This window comes from Petaurus breviceps, unplaced genomic scaffold (genome assembly GCF_028583685.1).
Source record: "Petaurus breviceps papuanus isolate PSGF00001 unplaced genomic scaffold, PetGlider_PUasm1.0 90823, whole genome shotgun sequence".
NCBI classification, from domain to species: Eukaryota; Metazoa; Chordata; class Mammalia; order Diprotodontia; family Petauridae; genus Petaurus; species Petaurus breviceps.
Genome location: NW_027187352.1, coordinates 3,532,176 through 3,549,940, shown reverse-complemented (window position 1 = coordinate 3,549,940; position 17,765 = coordinate 3,532,176). Strand labels below are relative to the sequence as shown.

At 39.1% G+C, this 17,765-nt stretch overlaps 1 protein-coding gene across 2 annotated transcripts in view; it reads right to left on the bottom strand.

Moving 5' to 3' along the window:
* Positions 1-12,632, bottom strand: part of POLD3 (DNA polymerase delta 3, accessory subunit) — a 67,251-nt gene extending 54,619 nt beyond the window's left edge. Inside the window, exons 1-3 of one of the 2 annotated variants that reach the window (XM_069070846.1) lie at positions 12,430-12,555; positions 9,477-9,517; positions 7,906-7,961 (exon numbers count right to left, since the gene is read on the bottom strand). In XM_069070846.1, the coding sequence (XP_068926947.1) occupies positions 7,906-7,961; positions 9,477-9,497 (77 nt within the window). In that variant the 5' untranslated portion in view covers positions 9,498-9,517; positions 12,430-12,555. Of the gene's footprint in view, positions 1-7,905; positions 7,962-9,476; positions 9,518-12,429 lie in introns of both variants that reach the window. The other variant, XM_069070845.1, reaches the window with a different exon arrangement.
* Between the last annotated feature and the right edge of the window lie 5,133 nt (positions 12,633-17,765).

Below are 17,765 nucleotides of genomic sequence, written 5' to 3'. Positions count from 1 at the left end.
ATCTCTGAAAACAGCTGTATGAAACCCCTGAAGCTTAGGACAGTGTGCACTCTCCACCCTGGAAGCAGAGCCCTACCTTATCAAAGAGTAAAAAAGTCAAGTAATTCATGGAAAAATGAGAAAACAATGGAAAAAACTCAGATGACAGAAACTTACTTTGGTGACAAGGAAGATCAAAACATACAACCAGAAGACAACAAAGTCAAACCTCCCACATCCAAAGCCTCCAAGAAAAATATGAATTTGTGTCAGGCCATGAAAGAACTCAAAAAGGATTCTGCAAATCAAATAAGAATAGAGGAAAAATTGGGAAAACACATGAGTGTGGTGCAAAAAAATCATGAAAAACAAGTCAACAGTTTGCTAAAGGAGACCCAAACAAATAGTGAAGAAAATAACACCTTAGAAAATAGACTAGACCAAATGGCAAAAGAGGCCCAAAAAGCCAATGAGGAGAAGAATGACTTAAAAAGAAGAATTAGCCAAATGGAAAAGGAGGTCCAAAAGCTCACTGAAGAAAATAATTACTTAAAATTAGAATGGAGCAAATGGAAGCTAATGATTCTATGAGAAATCAAGAAATTATAAAACAAAACCAAAAGAATGAAAAAATAGAAAACAATGTGAAATACGTCACTGGAAAAACAACTTACCTGGAAAATAGATTCAGGAGAGACAATTTTAAAATTACTGGACTATATGAAAGCCATGATCAAAAAACGAGCCTAGATGTCATCTTTCAAGAAATTATCAAGGAAACTGCCCTGATATTCTAGAACCAGAGGGTAAAATAGAAATTGAAAGAATCCACTGATCACCTCCTGAAAGAGATCCCAAAAGGAAAATTTACAGGAATATCACAGTCAAATTCCAGAGTTCTCAGGTCAAGGAGAAAATATTGCAAGCACCCAGAAAGAAATAATTCAAGAATTGTTGAACCACAATCAGGATAACACAAGATTTAGCAGTTTCTACATTAAGGGATCAAAGGGCTGAGAATATGACATTTCAGAGATCAAAGGAGCTGGGATTAAAATCAAGAATCACCTACCTGGCAAAACTGAGTGTAATAAATGAGGGGGAAAAAATTGACATTCAATAACGTAGAGGAATTTAATTCCTTCTTGAGAAAAAAACAGCTAAATAGAAAAACTGACTTTCAAATATAAGAATCAAGAGAAGCATGCAAAGGTAAACAGGAAAGAGATATCATAAGGGGCTTATTAAAGTTGAACTATTTACATTACTACATAGAAAGATGACATTTGTAACTCATGAGACCTCATTATTAGGGTATTTGGAGGGACTATATATAGACAGAGGGTACAGGGTGAGTTGAATATGAAGGGATGATATCTAAAAAATAAAATTAAGAGGTGAGAGAGGAATGTACTGGGAGAAGGAAAAAGGGAACAGTACAATGGGATAAATTATCTCACATAAAAGAGGCAAGAAAAAGTTTTTATAATGGGGGGGAAAGAGGTGAGAGGTGAGAGAGGAGTGAACCTTACTTTCATTGGAACTAGCTTAAGGAGGGAATAACAAACACACTCAAATGGGAATGGAAATCTATGTGACTATTATGGAAGTGTTTTGCATGACTACACATGTATAACCTATATCAAATTGCTTGACTTCTCAATGAGGGTGGGTCAGGAGAGAGGAAGGGAGAGAATTTGAGACTCAGTTTTAAAAACGAATGTTAAAAATTGCTTTTACATGTAACTGGGAAATAAGATACACAGGCAATGGGATACAGAAATCTATCTTACCCTACAGGAAAACAGGAGAAAAAGATAATGGGGGGTGGGGGTGGTAGAAGGGAAGGCAGATTGGGGGAAGGGGTAATCAGAAGCAAAACACTTTTGAGGAGGAACAGAAAGGAGAGAACGCAAAGAATAAACAGGGGTAGGGGAAATAGAATGGAAGGAAATACAAGTAGCAATAGCAACTGTGAAAAAAAAAATTTTTGAACCAAATATAGAGAACTGTGTCAAATTTATAAAGATAAGAGCCATTCCCCAAATGATAAATGATCAAAATATATAATCAGTTTTCAGATAAAGTAATTAAAGCTAACTATAGCCATATGAAAAAATATTCTAACTCACTACTGATTGGAGAAATGCAAGTTAAACAATTCTGAAGCACTACCTCATACCTATTAGATTAGATGATATAGGACAGAAAAAGTAAATGACAAATGTTGAAGGGAATGTAGGAAAACCAAGACATTAATGTACTGTTGTCAGAGCTGTGAACTGATTAAACCATTTTATAGAGCAGTGTGGGAACTATACCCAAATGGCTACAAAACCATGCATACCCTTTGACATAGCAATACCACTACTAGCTCTGTATCCCAAAAGAGATAAAAAAAAAGGAAAAGGACCTATGTGTACAAAAATATTTGTAGCAGACCTTTTCTGGGGGTAAGAATTAGAAATTGAGGAGATGCACATCAACTGGGGAATGATTGAATAAATTAAATGTGGTTTGTAATTATGATGGAATAGTACTGTGCTATAAAAAAATGATGCTCTAAGAAAAACCTAGAAAGACTTAGGTGGGTTGATGCAAAGTAAAATGCACTGGGTACAAAGAAACAGCAATACTGTAAAATGATGAGCCGTGAATGACTTAGTTATTCTTAGCAATACAACAATCCATAATAACTCTGAAGGATTTAGGATGAAAAATGGTATCCCCAGAGAAACAACTAACAGTATCTAAATACAGACTGAAGTAATTTTTTTCCATTTGTTTTTCTTGAGGTTATTTTTTGGTCTATGTTTTCTTTCACCACATGACTATAATGGACATGTTTTACATGACTACAAAAATAGAGTCTATATGGAATGGCTTGCCTTCTCAATGAGGGTGGGTGGGGAGGGAGGAAGGGAGAGAATTTGGAACTCAAAGTTTTAAAAAGAAATGTTAAAAATTGTTTTTATATGTAACTGAAGAAAAATTAAATTCTAAATAAATACCAAAAAAAAAAAACAAGTCCAAAAAGTCACTGAATTGTATTACTAAACTTTGACACAACAGATATCACTACTGGGCCTATAACACAAAAGAGCTTTAAAGACCGTAGGATACAAAAATATTTATAGCAATTTCTTCTGTAGTAGCAAAGAACTAGAAACCAAGGAATGTCCATTTATTGAGGAATGGCTAAACAAATTATGTATGTGAACATAATGGAATATTATTCCACTGTAAAAAAAGGATGACAAGAATCTCAAACTAACCTGGGAAGCTTATATAAACTGATATGGAGTGAAGCAAGCAGAAAGAATAGAACAATCTATACAGTAAAAACAACATTATAGAGAAAATCATCTTTGAAAGACCTGAAGACTCTGAATGAAGAATCATAGCATTTACATAGCACTTCAAGGTTTGCAAACTACAATTATACCATTTGTCTTCACAACAACCCTGGGATGACGGTACTGCTACTATCCCCATTTTACAGATGGGGAAATTAAGGCAGGGAGAGGCTAAGTGACTTGCCAGGGTCACACAGCTTGTAATAATGAGGCTGGATTTGAACTTAGGTCAATCCAAGTCCAGTGCTCACCTGTATGCCACCTAGCCAAAATGATTAACTCCAATTTAAGAGAACTGATGATGAAATACACTTCCCTCCTCTTGATAGAGAAGTGATGGTCTCAAGAAGAAGAATATGTTAAATTTAACCAATAGATTTAAAAGCTATCCTGCTTGTTTGTGTTTCTTTTTGACCTTTCTTCTGTTGCCTTCTCAGCATTAAAAAAAAAAAAGCCTTAATGACCCTTTTATACTTATGCTTAAAAATAAACACAAGCAATTCAAAATAGAGGTCTGCAATTTCATGTGCAATCTTTTTCTTTTCTATTATGTATATGCATCCATTTTACTTAGTGTTTATTAAATTCTGAAAAAAAAATTATTTTAAAAAACAAAGGAAATGAGAATTGTAAAGGTAAGAATAAGAAAGGAAGTGAGATCTATAAAGGAAAGCATTAGAATAAATTGCTTAGCAAAAGAGGTACAAGAGCCAAGAGAAACATAAGGTGTATAACAAATACTAATTACAAGGGATTCAATAAGGACAGACCATTTACCTTTATGTAAAGCGTCATTAGTAAGTGGGTAGTCCATAAGAAAGATTGGAGTAGACCTGAGTATGATATGACTTTAAAAAGTAAAACCATATGGGGCGGCTAGGTGGCGCAGTGAATAGAGAACCAGCCCTGGAGTCAGGAGGACCTGACACTTAACACAAAAACTAGCCGTGTGACCTTGGGCAAGTCACTTAACCTCAATTGCCCTCCAAAAAGCAAAAAAAAAATTTTAAAAGAGTAAAACCATTTAGAAGCAGCTAAAAAGAATAATCATTTTATAAAAATGAGGAGCAAAAGGAAGAATTAACAAAGAGGAATTAGATGGGAAAGGAGAGTTAGTAGTCTTGGTAACCTACAATACATATATATTCAGAAGAGTATAAGAGTCTTCTAAATTCAGAAGAAATAATACAGTAAGGCGATAAGGAGGGGGGAGAGGACAAGGGAGGGATCTCTAGAAGGGAAGGTGGGAGAATAGGTAAAGGGGGGTATAGAAGGGTGTTTAGATTTATGGGAATGAGAAGATGGGGAGAAATCCTTGGAGGTGGGGTAGGCAAGTCATAGGAGGGCAAAGTAGCAGGTAAAAGTATAGTAGAGAAGTCAAGAGGGATAGGAAATAAGAGATATGTACAAACATAAAAACAAAGATCAGGAATAGAATTTGTAAGAGAAAGTTATGTCTATGTAAACATGTACATATAGACATATGTATATATGTATACATATGTATATGTCTATGTATGTATCTATAAATAAATATATTCACACTTAATTATAGCCTTCAGCAGTAGGGGAAGGAAACAGTAAAAAGTACACAGCAGAGAACTGATGGACAGCTCTCAACACAACATGTAGTATGTATCATACAGGCTTTCTTGAAATGAAAGTTTGTTGCTACATATTTTGAGTCCTCTCTAATGTTTTGCTATGCACATGGTGTGCTTTTTTTTCTTTTACTTAGTATTTAAGTTTATGGTATCTTTTTTTTCTTTTCTCTATTCTATATTTATGTTCTGGTGTTTGGGTCTAAAAATTTTTTTAAAGGGGGGAGGGGTATGTGGAAAGGAAAATGACCACAAAGATCTTGCAGCGAAACCCAAATGAGGTAGATTATCCTAAGAACATTTACAGATGAAACTGGGAAAATAAACAACAGACAAAAAAACCTATAGAAATATGCCAGAGTTTCTATAGTAACCAATTTTTATTCTACTGGAGAACTATCATATAGGCTCTCTCATCAACAGGGCAGCTAGGTGGTACTGTGGATAGAGCACTGAACTGAGTTCAAATCCAGTCTCAGACACTTTCTAGCTGTGTGATCCTGGGCAAGTCACTTAACCCTGCCTGCCTCAGTTCTTTCATCTGTAAAAATTAGCTGGAGAAGGAAATAGCAAATCACTCTAGTGTCTTTACCAAGAAAACCTCAAATGAGGCCATAAAGAGTTGGACACTGGGGTGGCCAGGTGGCTCAGTGAGTAAGAGCGTCAGCCCTGGCATCAGGAGACCCGAGATTGGTTCCAGCCTCAGATACTCAGCACCCACACAAAAATAACTGGCCGTGTAACCTCGAGCAAGTTACTTAACCCCAACTGCTTTAAAAAAAAAAAGAGTTGGACACTACTGAAATGACTGAACAATAACAAAAAAAATCTCAGTCCCTAATATGCAACACAGAAGGGGAAATGGAACTTTTAGAAAATGAAATTGGGAAGAGCAGCTTGACCAAATCAATGACAAGTATAAATCCATAATGGAAGAAACACAATGATGAAAGGATTGACAGATCAAGTTTTTAAAATATCTGAAAGAGGAAAGGATATTAGATTACTGGAAAAAATTATAAATGGTATCATTACCCCTCTAAAAGTGTCTGGGATAACATCAGTAACTACTGACCCATATGCCCACTTTATAATAACTAAAATTTTTATAATAATTATCTACACACACAAGGGTATCCCTGGTGACAATTAAAAAGTGAACAGACAGGCTTTCACAATATTTTAGACATATTGATAGTTTCAATTGTCTGAAAGATACAGGAATGCAAGATTCCACTGCTTGCCAATTATTTTTTTAAAGGCATTTAATTCAGAAGACAAAATGGATTGTTAAATACTCTTCTCTAACAAACTTTCCCACAAAAATGTTAAGATCATTTAAGATTCTTTGAGAACTACAACAAGAAAATGATCTTTGGGCAATAATCCTCTGACAAGCAATAAGAAAGATGTTTGCCTGACAGCACTCATATTCATCTCTGTCAGAGAATCCAAGTGGAAGAAATATGTTTCTCCAGATGCTCATGTTTGAAACAACCTCCAAAGTTCCTCAAGAAATCCCAAGAACACTCGAGAAAAAAGTAGAATAATCCACAGAGGATGAACCAAACTGACGGGAAAGGTCTGCTATACAGACAGTGAACTGCAGCTAGCTGGCAGTTACATCGAGGTAGTTCACCAGTACTTGGAGAATCTCAGAGAAGCACTGCAGATGGACAATGAGCTGGGCCCAGAAGCAGAGGAAGAGAGAAAACTGGGCTGAATTTTGGAAATAGTATAGCACACTCAACAATCCTAACCTGCTCCCTGCACAAAGCCCATCTTTTAAACACCAATAGTCTTCTGGTCAGATTATATGGCTACAAATCATGAAAAATAACAACCTCCAAACAATCAAAATCAGGAATGAACAATCCAAAAGCATCAGCGATACTCAGAGAATGCAGTGGCATGTCACAGAGAGTGTGCTGAACTAGGAGTCAGGAAGACTGGGTTCAAATCCTACCTTGGACACTTACAAGCTGTGGGACACTTTAGCAAATCAATTAGCCATTCTGAGCCTCAGTTTCATCATAGGTAAAACATAGATAATACCTGTACTATCTATACCTTAGCTAATTGTTGTGAGGGTCAAATGAGAAAATCTATGTAAATGTCAAGTTCTTGCAAAATTCATAGTGGTACATATATGTTAGTTCTATTATTGTTGTAGAAAGACTTATAAAATGTTGGGTGGCTCATATGTGGAGAATTTACAGGGAAAAATAGACAAAGAGGCACACAGAATAAGAAAGCTGGGATGGATAGGTAACGATTCACAGCACTGGAGAAAGCACCCACATTATACCTTCATTTACATATTGTCATAGTCTGGGCACTATTAAGGGAGGGGAGGGAGGGGAGAGGGTATTAAAAAAAGAAGGGAGAGAACCAAGAAATGTTGCCAAGAACTCAAGTTCAGAGCCCTTCTGATAAGCACACCACCTTTTTCCAGTGGCAGCCCTCCTCTCACCCTGGTAGGATGCCAGCTAGAGGAATTCTCCCCCTGCTTCTCCAGCTTTGTCTCCTGGCTACTGTCAACTGCCAGCTAAAACCCCACCTTCTACAAAACGTCTTTCTCAATGCCCCATAATGGTAGTGCCTTCCTTCTGAGATTACCTCCTGTTCACCCTGTCCATAGCTTGTAGTTACAGAGTTATATGTACACTGTCTCCCTCGTTAGATTGTGAGCTCCTTGAAAGCAAGGACTGTCTTTTGCTTTTGCAGCCATAGCACCTAGCATAGCGTCTGGCACATAGTAAGTAGCTTCATAAATGCTTATAGTTAACAGCAACAAAGGTAATAAAATAATCAGTCAATGTTTTCATTTGTCCTAATTAAGTTAAAATTCATAATAATAATCCAGTTCGTTTGGGTTTTTTTTTAATGGAAAAGAAACTTGGAGCTTATAAAAAAAAACAAGAAAAAAATTATAATCACTAAAGTTTTTAAGCAATCTGGTTACTTACTGTTTGGCCTGGTTGACATGGATGCCTAGTGTATAGCTAAGCCATTTGTAGGTCACCTATAAGAGAAAGCAATTTTCAAAATGTTATCATGTATAGAGAGTAGAACACAAATTAGCCCCAAAACCCATTTCTATAAACTCAACAATTAGCAAAAAGAAAGACTGTTTCTGCCCTTAACGAGCTTACATTCTAGGTGGCACATTGGACAGAGGGCTATACTTAGAGGCAGAAAGACCTGAGTTCACATACTGCCTGAAACACTTACTAGCTACTGAAAGAAGTTACAGGTAATTGGGAAAGGGGCTCACAAACATTCCTGAGAGAGGCCAAGAAAGAAGGCAGACTGGGTTTTATCACAGTTGGGTGATGCTGTGGACAGAGTGCTAAACCTGGCGTCAGGAAGACCTAAATTCAAATCCTATGTAAGACACTAACCAGATGTGTGAAACCTGGGCAAGTCACTTAACCTTGCTCAGGTCTCAGTTTCCTTACCTGTAAAAAGGGAATAACTACCTCTATCTCACAGGGTTGTTTTAAAGACAAAAAGAGATAACACAGCTCTTAGCAAACCATAAATCAGTGCAAAAATGTCAGCTGTAATTATTATTTTATACCCCAAAGCTACAAGAAATACTATGTCTTGGGATTTACCATCATTATGAATTGTACTAATGACAAGTATTTGCAAAAAGCCCACGAGGAAAATTATTACAGCTTATACATCAACATTAGTCACTAAGGAAGAAATACTAGAGAAATTCCCAGAACTTGATCTTCCAAATTAAATCAACAACACTCATGATACTTGATGACTTCAATGCAAAGGTAGGAAATGGTAAGAATGGGGGAAAATACATAATAAAACATGGTTCAGGAGAAAGAAACAAGAGAAGCCTCATACCCCTATATCATGAAACCTTCCTTCAGAAAAAGAAATGGCAGGATCTGGACAAGACAAGCACCAAACATCACAAAGAATGAAACTGAATACATTTGGGGGGGGGGCTTTTTGGGGGGAGGGCAGGCAATTGGTGTTAAGTGACTTGCCCAAGGTCACATTGCTAGTAAGTGTTAAGTGTCTGAGGCCAGATTTGAACTCGGGTCCTCCTGACTCCAGGGCCGGTGCTCTGTCCACTTCGCCACCTAGCCTCCCCTACTGAATATATTTTTAACAGAGAGAAAAAGACTTATTACAGATATGGACATTATTCTTGTCAGCTATCTGTGCACAATCAGACTCTCTTCCTGTAAAAGCTAAAATAATAATTTATAATAAAAGGAAATACTTTTAGAATAATAATAGCTATCATTTATGCAGCATGTGCTATGTGCCAGGTACTGTAGTAAGCATTTCACAAATATTATCTTATTTGATTTTCACAAAAAAAAAAATCACATACATTTAAGAAGATTCAACCATGAATTATTTAAATATGCCATTGAAAATCAGAAGTGGGAAAAGGAAAACAGAAATAATAATGCCTATCATAATAATCATTTAGATGTGATGAAGACCAGTCAACTCTCTGTCCACCCACACCAGAAAGACCAAATGGATAAAGAATGCCTACCTCCCATATTTCAACATTCATCCGATGACACCCAGATAGTGCTAATGCAAAAGAGAAAATAAGGAGGACCTTCAGCAAACTGGGTAGATGCCCTCTGATGAGCTTTCTGAAGGACATGGATAATGACAGCACAGAATGGGAAGGCATGGATGGATTATAATCTGTCTAGTTGGACAGAGCTCCCAAATAGGTAAGGTCACAGATAAATTTGAAGATTTCAGGATACATGAATTACTATTAAGCAATATCAACTGATAAACATTTATTAATCGATAAACATTATGCCACTGTGCTTAAGTGCTGGGAAAAAGAGGCAAAAAACATTCCCTGCCTTCAAAGAGTTTACAATCTAATGGGGGAGAAAATATGATAGCAAACACTATATATTCAGGATATAGAAGAATATATACATATTTATATATACACACACACACTAAGGATATCCTCCTTGATGGGACAACTAAGTGGTACAGTGCACAGAATGTCAGGCCTAGAGTCAAGAATTTTCATCTTCCCCAGTTCAAATCCTGCCTCTGACACTAGTTGTGTGACCCTGGGCATGTCACTTAACCTTGTTTACCTCATTTTCTCATCTGTCAAATGAGTTAGAGAAGGAAATGGCAAACCAGTATCTTTGCCAAGAAGACTCCAAATGCGGTGATGAAGAATCCGACACAACTGGAACAACTGAATGACAAAATATTCAGGATACATATCCAACCATATTCAGAAAAAATAGGAAATACTTAAAAGAGAGGAGGCACTAGAATTAAGAAGGGTTGCGAAAGGTTTCCTATAGAAGGTGGAGTTTTAATCAGGACTTGAAGGAAGCCAGGGAAGCCAGCTGACAGAGACTAGGAGAAAACATTCCAGGCCAGAGAAAATGTCTGGGGTCTGGAGATAGAAAACAGACCTGTCATTAAAAGGAAGAATACCTGGTGAAGAATAAGATTTAAGAAGACCAGAAAGGTAGGAGGAAATTAGGTTTGAAGGATTTTGAACAGAGGATTTTGTATCGATCATAGAGGCAAAAAGGAGCAACTGAAGTTTATTGAGGAGGGGTAACATAGGTGAAACTGAGCCGTTGGAAAATCTCTTTAGTGTCTGAATGACAGGTGACTTGAGTGGGAAAAAGACTTAAGGCAGGTATATTCACCTTATAGACTGCTACAATAGTCCAGGTGATGAAGGCCTGCATCCCAGGGGTGGTAATGTCAGAGGAGAGAAGGGGGAGTATGTGAGAAATGTTGCAAAGGTGAAATCAACAGGTCTTAGCAATGATATGGGGGGACGAGAGATAGTGAGGAATCCAGGATTACTCCTAGGCTGTGATCCAAAAGTATCAGAAAGACATCATTCATTGTACACTGCAACAGCAACATTTTGTGATGATCAATTCTGATAGACTTAGCTCTTCTCAGCAGTACAATGATCCAAGACAATGCCAAAAGACTCATAATAGAAAATGCTAACCATATCCAGAAAAAGGACTGTGTAGTGTGAATGCAGATCAAAGCATGCTATTTTCACTTTTGTTTTTTTCTCATGATTTTTCCTTTTGTTCTGATTCTTCTTTCACAACATGACTAATGTAGAAATATATTTAACATGATTGTACATGTATAACCTATATCAGATTGCTAGCTGTCTTGGGGAGAGGGGAGGGGAGAGAAGGGGAAAATTTGGAACTCAAAATTTTACAAAAATGAATGTTAAAAACTATCTTTACATGTAATTGAGAAAAAATACTATTAAGAAAAAAAGAAACATTCTATGACCCTCTACAATAATAAGGAAGGTAAGCAAAGGGGAGGACTTGGGGGAAAGATCATGAATTCTGTTTTGGATGAGTTGAGTTTAAGATGTTTACTGGACATTCGTTTCAAGATGTATGAAACGGTTAGAGGGCATGATCTGGAGGAGGATCCAACAAAGGAGACAGAAAAGGAGCAGTCAAATAGACAGGAGAAGAACCAGGAGAAAGAATGGTATACCAAAAATCTACAGAGAAGAGAGTATCAAGGAGGAGAGAATAACCCATAAGTCAAGTGGTTACAGGCAGTCTCAGGGTCAAGGAGAGCTAACTTCAGGTCCTGCCTCTGACACAGGGAACCCAGTCTGTGTGACCCTGGAGCAAGGCACAACCTCTTAACACTTTAAGTTGCAGAACAGGTACAGATCTGAATGGCTGAGTGAATTCATACCAACGAAAATTCATGTCTGGTCTAAAAAAATATATATTCCAGTTATTGTTCCTTTCCCTTCATTCCTCCCCTTTCATGACTAGGTTCTAGAGCCTCCTCTGTGTTGATTATCTCCAACTTATCCTATGTACTGGTTCTATATGCTGTTTATGTGCACTCGAGTGGAGACGAGATGGACTCCAAAGTACTCTAAGAGACAGAGATAGGGAGGGATGGCATGTCAGACCTACTGGACAGCCCACGAAACGGCTCTCCGCAGGGAGAGCAAAGCAAGTGGGCCAGTAGGGCTGGAATGGAGAGAGTCAAGAGAAGCCATGGAATGTAACCTTAAGGCAGGACAGGTAGGCTGGAGTCAGACTGCACTGCGAAAGGCCTTAACAAGACAGATTTTATTTTATTCTAGGGACAACAGACCTAGAAAGCCCTTCGTTTCCCCTTCCCCACTCTCTCCCTGTCACAGCCCCCCAGGACGCTGGTCCCACGCTCCTCCGCTCCACTTCTTCCACTCTCAATCACAGAGTGGGGTGGGGGGGTTTCAATTCCGGGATGCGCCTGCCTGACTCGGGGGCACAAGCTCAGGCTGCGCCGGCCCCCTCCCTCAAACCCCACGGCAGGCCCCCTCCCTCAAACCCCACGGCAGGCCACCTCTGCTCTCTCCCTCTTCCTGCCCCCTCCCGGCAGAGGTGCCACAGCACCGCCCCAGGGCAGAGGCCCCTCCCCTCCCTCCATCTGCGCCCCGGGCTCCTCACTATCTTGTTCTGGTCCGTGACGAACTCGTCAATGTTCTCCAGGTAGAGTTGGTCTGCCATGGCGAGGGGCTAGACAGTCCCCAACTCCTGCTCACGCCGCGGCACCACCGCCGCGACCGCCACAGCTCCCGCCGGCGGGAAACGAGTCTCCGCGCACGGCTGGCCAGAACAAGTGCTTCCGGCGGGGTCAGAGTTTCCTTGGCAACGACGGAGAAGCACTACGGCGGCCGCCGAGGGGTCAAAGCGAGGCAGCTGTCACTGGAAAGGAAATGGACGCACGTGACCTGAAAGAGGCGGAGCTAAGAGGGAGGAGGACTGACCGAGGGAGCAGGAGAACGCTGCTAGAGGGGAGCTCCGGACCCAAACTTCTAAATGGAAGGGACCTTTGAATTCTCCTAGTCCTGGAGGTGGAGAACCTGCGGCCTCGAAGCCCAATGTGGCTTCTAGGGCTTCAAGTGCGGCCCTTTTGAGGGAGTCCAAGTTTTGCAGAGCAAATCCTTTTATTAAGAGGATTCTGGATTGATCAAAGGGCCGGCCACACTTGAGGACCTAAAGGGCCATATGTGATTCTGCGCCCTTCTCCCCCTTCCCCCCCAGTCTAGCCTTCTCATTTTATAGAGAGGGCAAGTGACTGTCCCTAGGTCACACAAGTATCGAACGTCAGAGTTACTTCAGAGGTCCTCTGACTCCAAATTCAGGTCCAGGGAGGCCTCTCCCTTTTTGCTTTCATCCCTTGCCCATTTTGCTGACAGAACCTCAGTTTCCCTTTTTGTAAAGATAGAAAAATCCTTCCCATAAGATTACTCTTACATAATAATAGCTAATATTTCTATAGCATTGTAAGCCCTTTACAATCATTTTATCCTCACAACAATCCTGAGAGGGACAGGCTATCATCTCCATTTTACAAATGAGGAAATTGAGGCAAATAGAGGTTAAGTGACTTGTCCAGAGTCACACAGGATTTGAACTCAAGGTTTACAGACTCCAGGTCTAGTCCACTTTTGAGACCTATGTATAGGGTATATGGATACCCTATACAGTATTCAGAGTCAGAAGACTTAGGCTTTGGTTTTCTTCTCTCTGAAATGATGAAATTGGACTAAACAGAGTGATGTATTTGGAGTCAGAGAACATGGGCTCAAATCCTGGTTACTTATATCTGTGTGACCTTGAGCCAATCAATAAGCCTCTCTTGGGCCTCAGTTTCTTCAACCATAAAATGAGGAGGTTGGAATGGAGGGTCTCTAGGGTCTCTACCAGCTCTGAATCTATGATTCTGCAATCTTGTGAGGAGCTCATCCAACTCTGCTATTCTATGTTCTAAGGTTCCTTCCTAACCTGTCCAAAAATAGAATTGAGTGGTTTTCAAGTAGAGGTTATATGACCACTGATTGAGTGTGTTGTAGAGAGTATTCTAGGATTAGATTAGCTGGCATATTGAGGTCTATTCTAACTCATAATCCCATCATTCCATTCTCTAACAAATAACCCATATCCTCTCCCATGCCCCAGAGGCATGTTAGATTTATGAGAATGACATACCTCTTCCATAGCCTAGGACAGCAGGAGGTCGTCTGCTTCATGTGTTGCCTTTTAATATTTCATGGATCAATCCATCAGCAAACATTTATTAAGCACCTACTATGTGCTGTGGAGCTACATTCAGGCTGTCCATCTGTTATTCCTCATTCCCCCTACATAATTAGTCTGCCTCTTCTGGCCATACTTATCCAGAATGATTTCTTTTACATCACTGCTTGCAACCAAGCCATCACTGGTAATATGCTGGGTCAGATTCAACATGAATGGATGCAGGTCAGGGCTAGCCCATGGGAGGTTATTGGCAGTCCAGTCCCAGGTGACCTTCCATCTTTAGTGGCAATGGGGTGCAATAAAAATAAAACATGTTCAAGTTTTAGTCTTAGTAGTTATTACCAATATAACCTTGGGCAATTTATACTCAGAATCACTCTGTTTGATTCTAAACCAAAAGTGAGTGCCTAGTACATAATAGGAATTTAATAAATGCTTATTGATTGATTAATCAATCACAGAATCACAACGACCTCAGAGGCCATATGGCACAACTTGACCTAAAAAAAAATTCCTCTTATAAAACTGGTAGGGCATGGATGGCTGAATTGTGGGACAGAATACGCACATTGATAAGACTGCAGATCTATTTTAGCATTTCAGAAATAATTCTTGGATTTATGTATCATTTAAATTATTTATTTTATTTTTTTATTGATCTCAGATCTGATCTTGGCCATTTTTCTTTTTCTCTTTGTTTTGAGTTTTTTTTTAATGTGTTAAGTACAGACCCAGCTCTTTAATTTTCTCTCAACATTTATAGTCCTTTGTCTAAGTTCTGCTTTGTCCATTAAAGCATAAATACATCTCTATTTTGATATGTATTATCTTAATTATCATTATCTCTGATGTAACCTACTATCATTTTTATAATTTCTTTTTCCATGCAGTTATTATCTAATGTCATTTATTTAGTATCTGTGAGTTCCTACACCTTTTATTGATTGCATTTATTTACAACTAGTTGTATTGAATTTTGGCTTATAAATGTTGCATATAGAACCTCTTCTTTTCCACATTTATCTCTGCCTTTTCCAGGCTTTAGCACATAATAAGTTTTGTTTTAAGTCCAAATGAAGGCTTGAAAAGATGTTATGTTCTTCACTTGCATCAGTTAGCCAGTCAACAAACATTTATTAAGTGTCTCCTATGCACCAGGCACTGTGCTAAGTGCTGGAGATACAAAAAGAGGCAAAAAGCAGTCCCTGCCTTCAAGGAGCTTACAATCCAGGGGGAGAGACAACAAGCAAATAAATATGTGCAAACAAGGTATATGCAAGACTAAATAGGGAAATAATTTACAGAGGGAAGGCACTAGAAATAAAAGGGTTTGGGAAAGGCTTCCTGAAGAAGGTGGGATTTTAGTTGAATTTGAAAGAAGTCAGTAATCCAGGAGGCAGAGATGAAGAGGGAGAGCATTCCAGGCATTGGGTACAAGCAGAGAAAATTCTTAGAGCAAGAGATAATATCTTATTCATGGAACAGCCAGGAGATCAGTGTCATTGGATGGAAAAGTGTATGTGTTGAGGAGTAAGGTGTAAGAAGACTGGAAAGGTGGGAAGAGGTTAGATTATGAAAAGTTTTGAATGCCAGAGAATTCTGTTTCTGATGGTGAAGGCAGCAAGGAACTACGAAAGTTTACTGAAAAGTAGGGGGAGGGGAGGGTAACAAGGTCAGATTTCTTTTGGTGACTGAATGGAAAGGTGGATTATAGTGGAGAGAGACCTGAGGCAGGCAGATCCACCAGCAGACTATTGCAGTAATCCAGGTGTGAAGTGATGAGGGTCTGTACCAGGGTGGTGGCATTCTCAGAGGAGAAAAGGGGGTGTATTCAAGAAATGTTGCAAAGGTGAAATCAACAGCCCTTGGCAACAGCTTGACTATGGGGTAAGAGATAATGAGTAATCCAGAACGACTTTAGGTTGTAAGCCTGAGAAACTGGGAGGATATCTTTGCCCTCTACAGTAATAGGCAAGGTAGAAGGGGAAGAGGAGGGTGTAGAAGAAAAGATAATGAGCAGTTTGGGACATGTTGAATTCAAGAGGTGTATTAGACATCTAGTTGGAGGTGTCTGAAAGAAAGTTAGAGATGGGAGATTCAAGGTCAGCAGAGATGTGTAAAGCCAAGCACCAGCAGCTTTCAAGGTTCTGATTACACAGTATAGTAAACTCTCTATTTATTCAGTAACAAACAAAGACAAAACATTCAAAGAAAATCAAGGTACAGCATTCACAATGTTACAACTTATCACTAGAATAGCAACATAGTTTTCACCAAAGTGGTCACATAATTTTAAGCAAAGTACATTCATTTAGTCAATCACAAAGTACAAAGTACAAAAGTCAAAGTCCTACACCCATGGCATGCAATTAAGTTACAATATCATCAGTCACTACCTCAGTAACATCTTAAGTGGTAGTGGAAAGTACACAGGCCTTCCACCCCTAGGTCACAAGTTACAATTTCATCAGTCAGCATTAAATACCCAAGGAGAGGTCTTTTCATCTTGAGTTCAGGCAGGCTCCCAGCTTCCATGGTTCCTCTTCCATGGTCCCAGCTCCTGCCCAAATATAACCAACTGCTACCTGAGTTCAAAGGCAGACAGCTCCCAGTTCCTTATTCAGCTCTCTGTGCAGTTCCTGTTCCATATTGAAGCTCACAGTGTCTAGTCCACCTCAAGTCCTTGTTCAAATACCAGAAAACCAAGGCCCAGAACCAGAAAGTCAAAGTCATTACAGTAACCACAAAGTTGGTACACATGGTTAATGCAGTGAACACCCGGTACATTCCCAGGCCTTCACAACAGAACAGATTCCCTCAAGCAGGGATCCTCCTCTCTCACTCATAGTACCTCCTCAGCCTCATTCTTGTAATCTCTCAGCAGAAGTTCCCAAAAGAAAAGTCTCAGCAGAAGGTCAGTTCTCAAAATCAAAATTACTTTCTGGCCTCTCCTCCTCAGTCTTCATGCAGCTTGCTCCAAGAAACTCTGAATCTCCAGCTGGTGTTTTCCTTATATAAGGTATTAGCTCCTCCCTGTTCCACCCCTTCCTGTTACATCAGCAACATACCTTCTGTTTTTTTTTTTTACTGGAATTACACTTGTAGTTTTTTTTTCAAATGCTTTATTAACTTCTGACATTACATCATTAATTTCCGCCAGATTTTGAGTTGCAAATTTTCTCCCCGTTTTCCCCCTACCCACCACCCCAGAATAGCAGTCCCACAGGCTATCCCTTCCTTCAATCTGCTCTCTCCCATATCTTCTCCCCATACGCCCTTAGACTTTTTAAGCAGGGCATGGTGGATCTATATGCCCCGTGCCTGTATATCTTCTTTCCCAATTACATGCAAGATAGTATTAATAATAGCATTATTAATAATAATAATATTATATAAATATATGTAATATATGATTAATATTATTAATATATAATATTATATATAATTTTAAACATTTTATTTTAAATCTTTGAATTCCAGATTTGTTCCCTTCCTCCCTTGTCACCCACCCTTACTGGGAAGATAAGAAGTTCAGTATAGGTTGTACATGTGTAGCTAATGCAAAACATTAACATAGTAGATATATTGTAAAAGACTGACTATATTTCCCTCCCTCCTATCCCACCACACACTTGTTCTATTCTCTACTTTGATCCTGTCCCTTTTCAAAAGTGAGTGAGATGTGAGATTCCAACTTCCCTTCCCCCAGCCTGCCCTCCCTTCTATCACCCCCCCTCTCA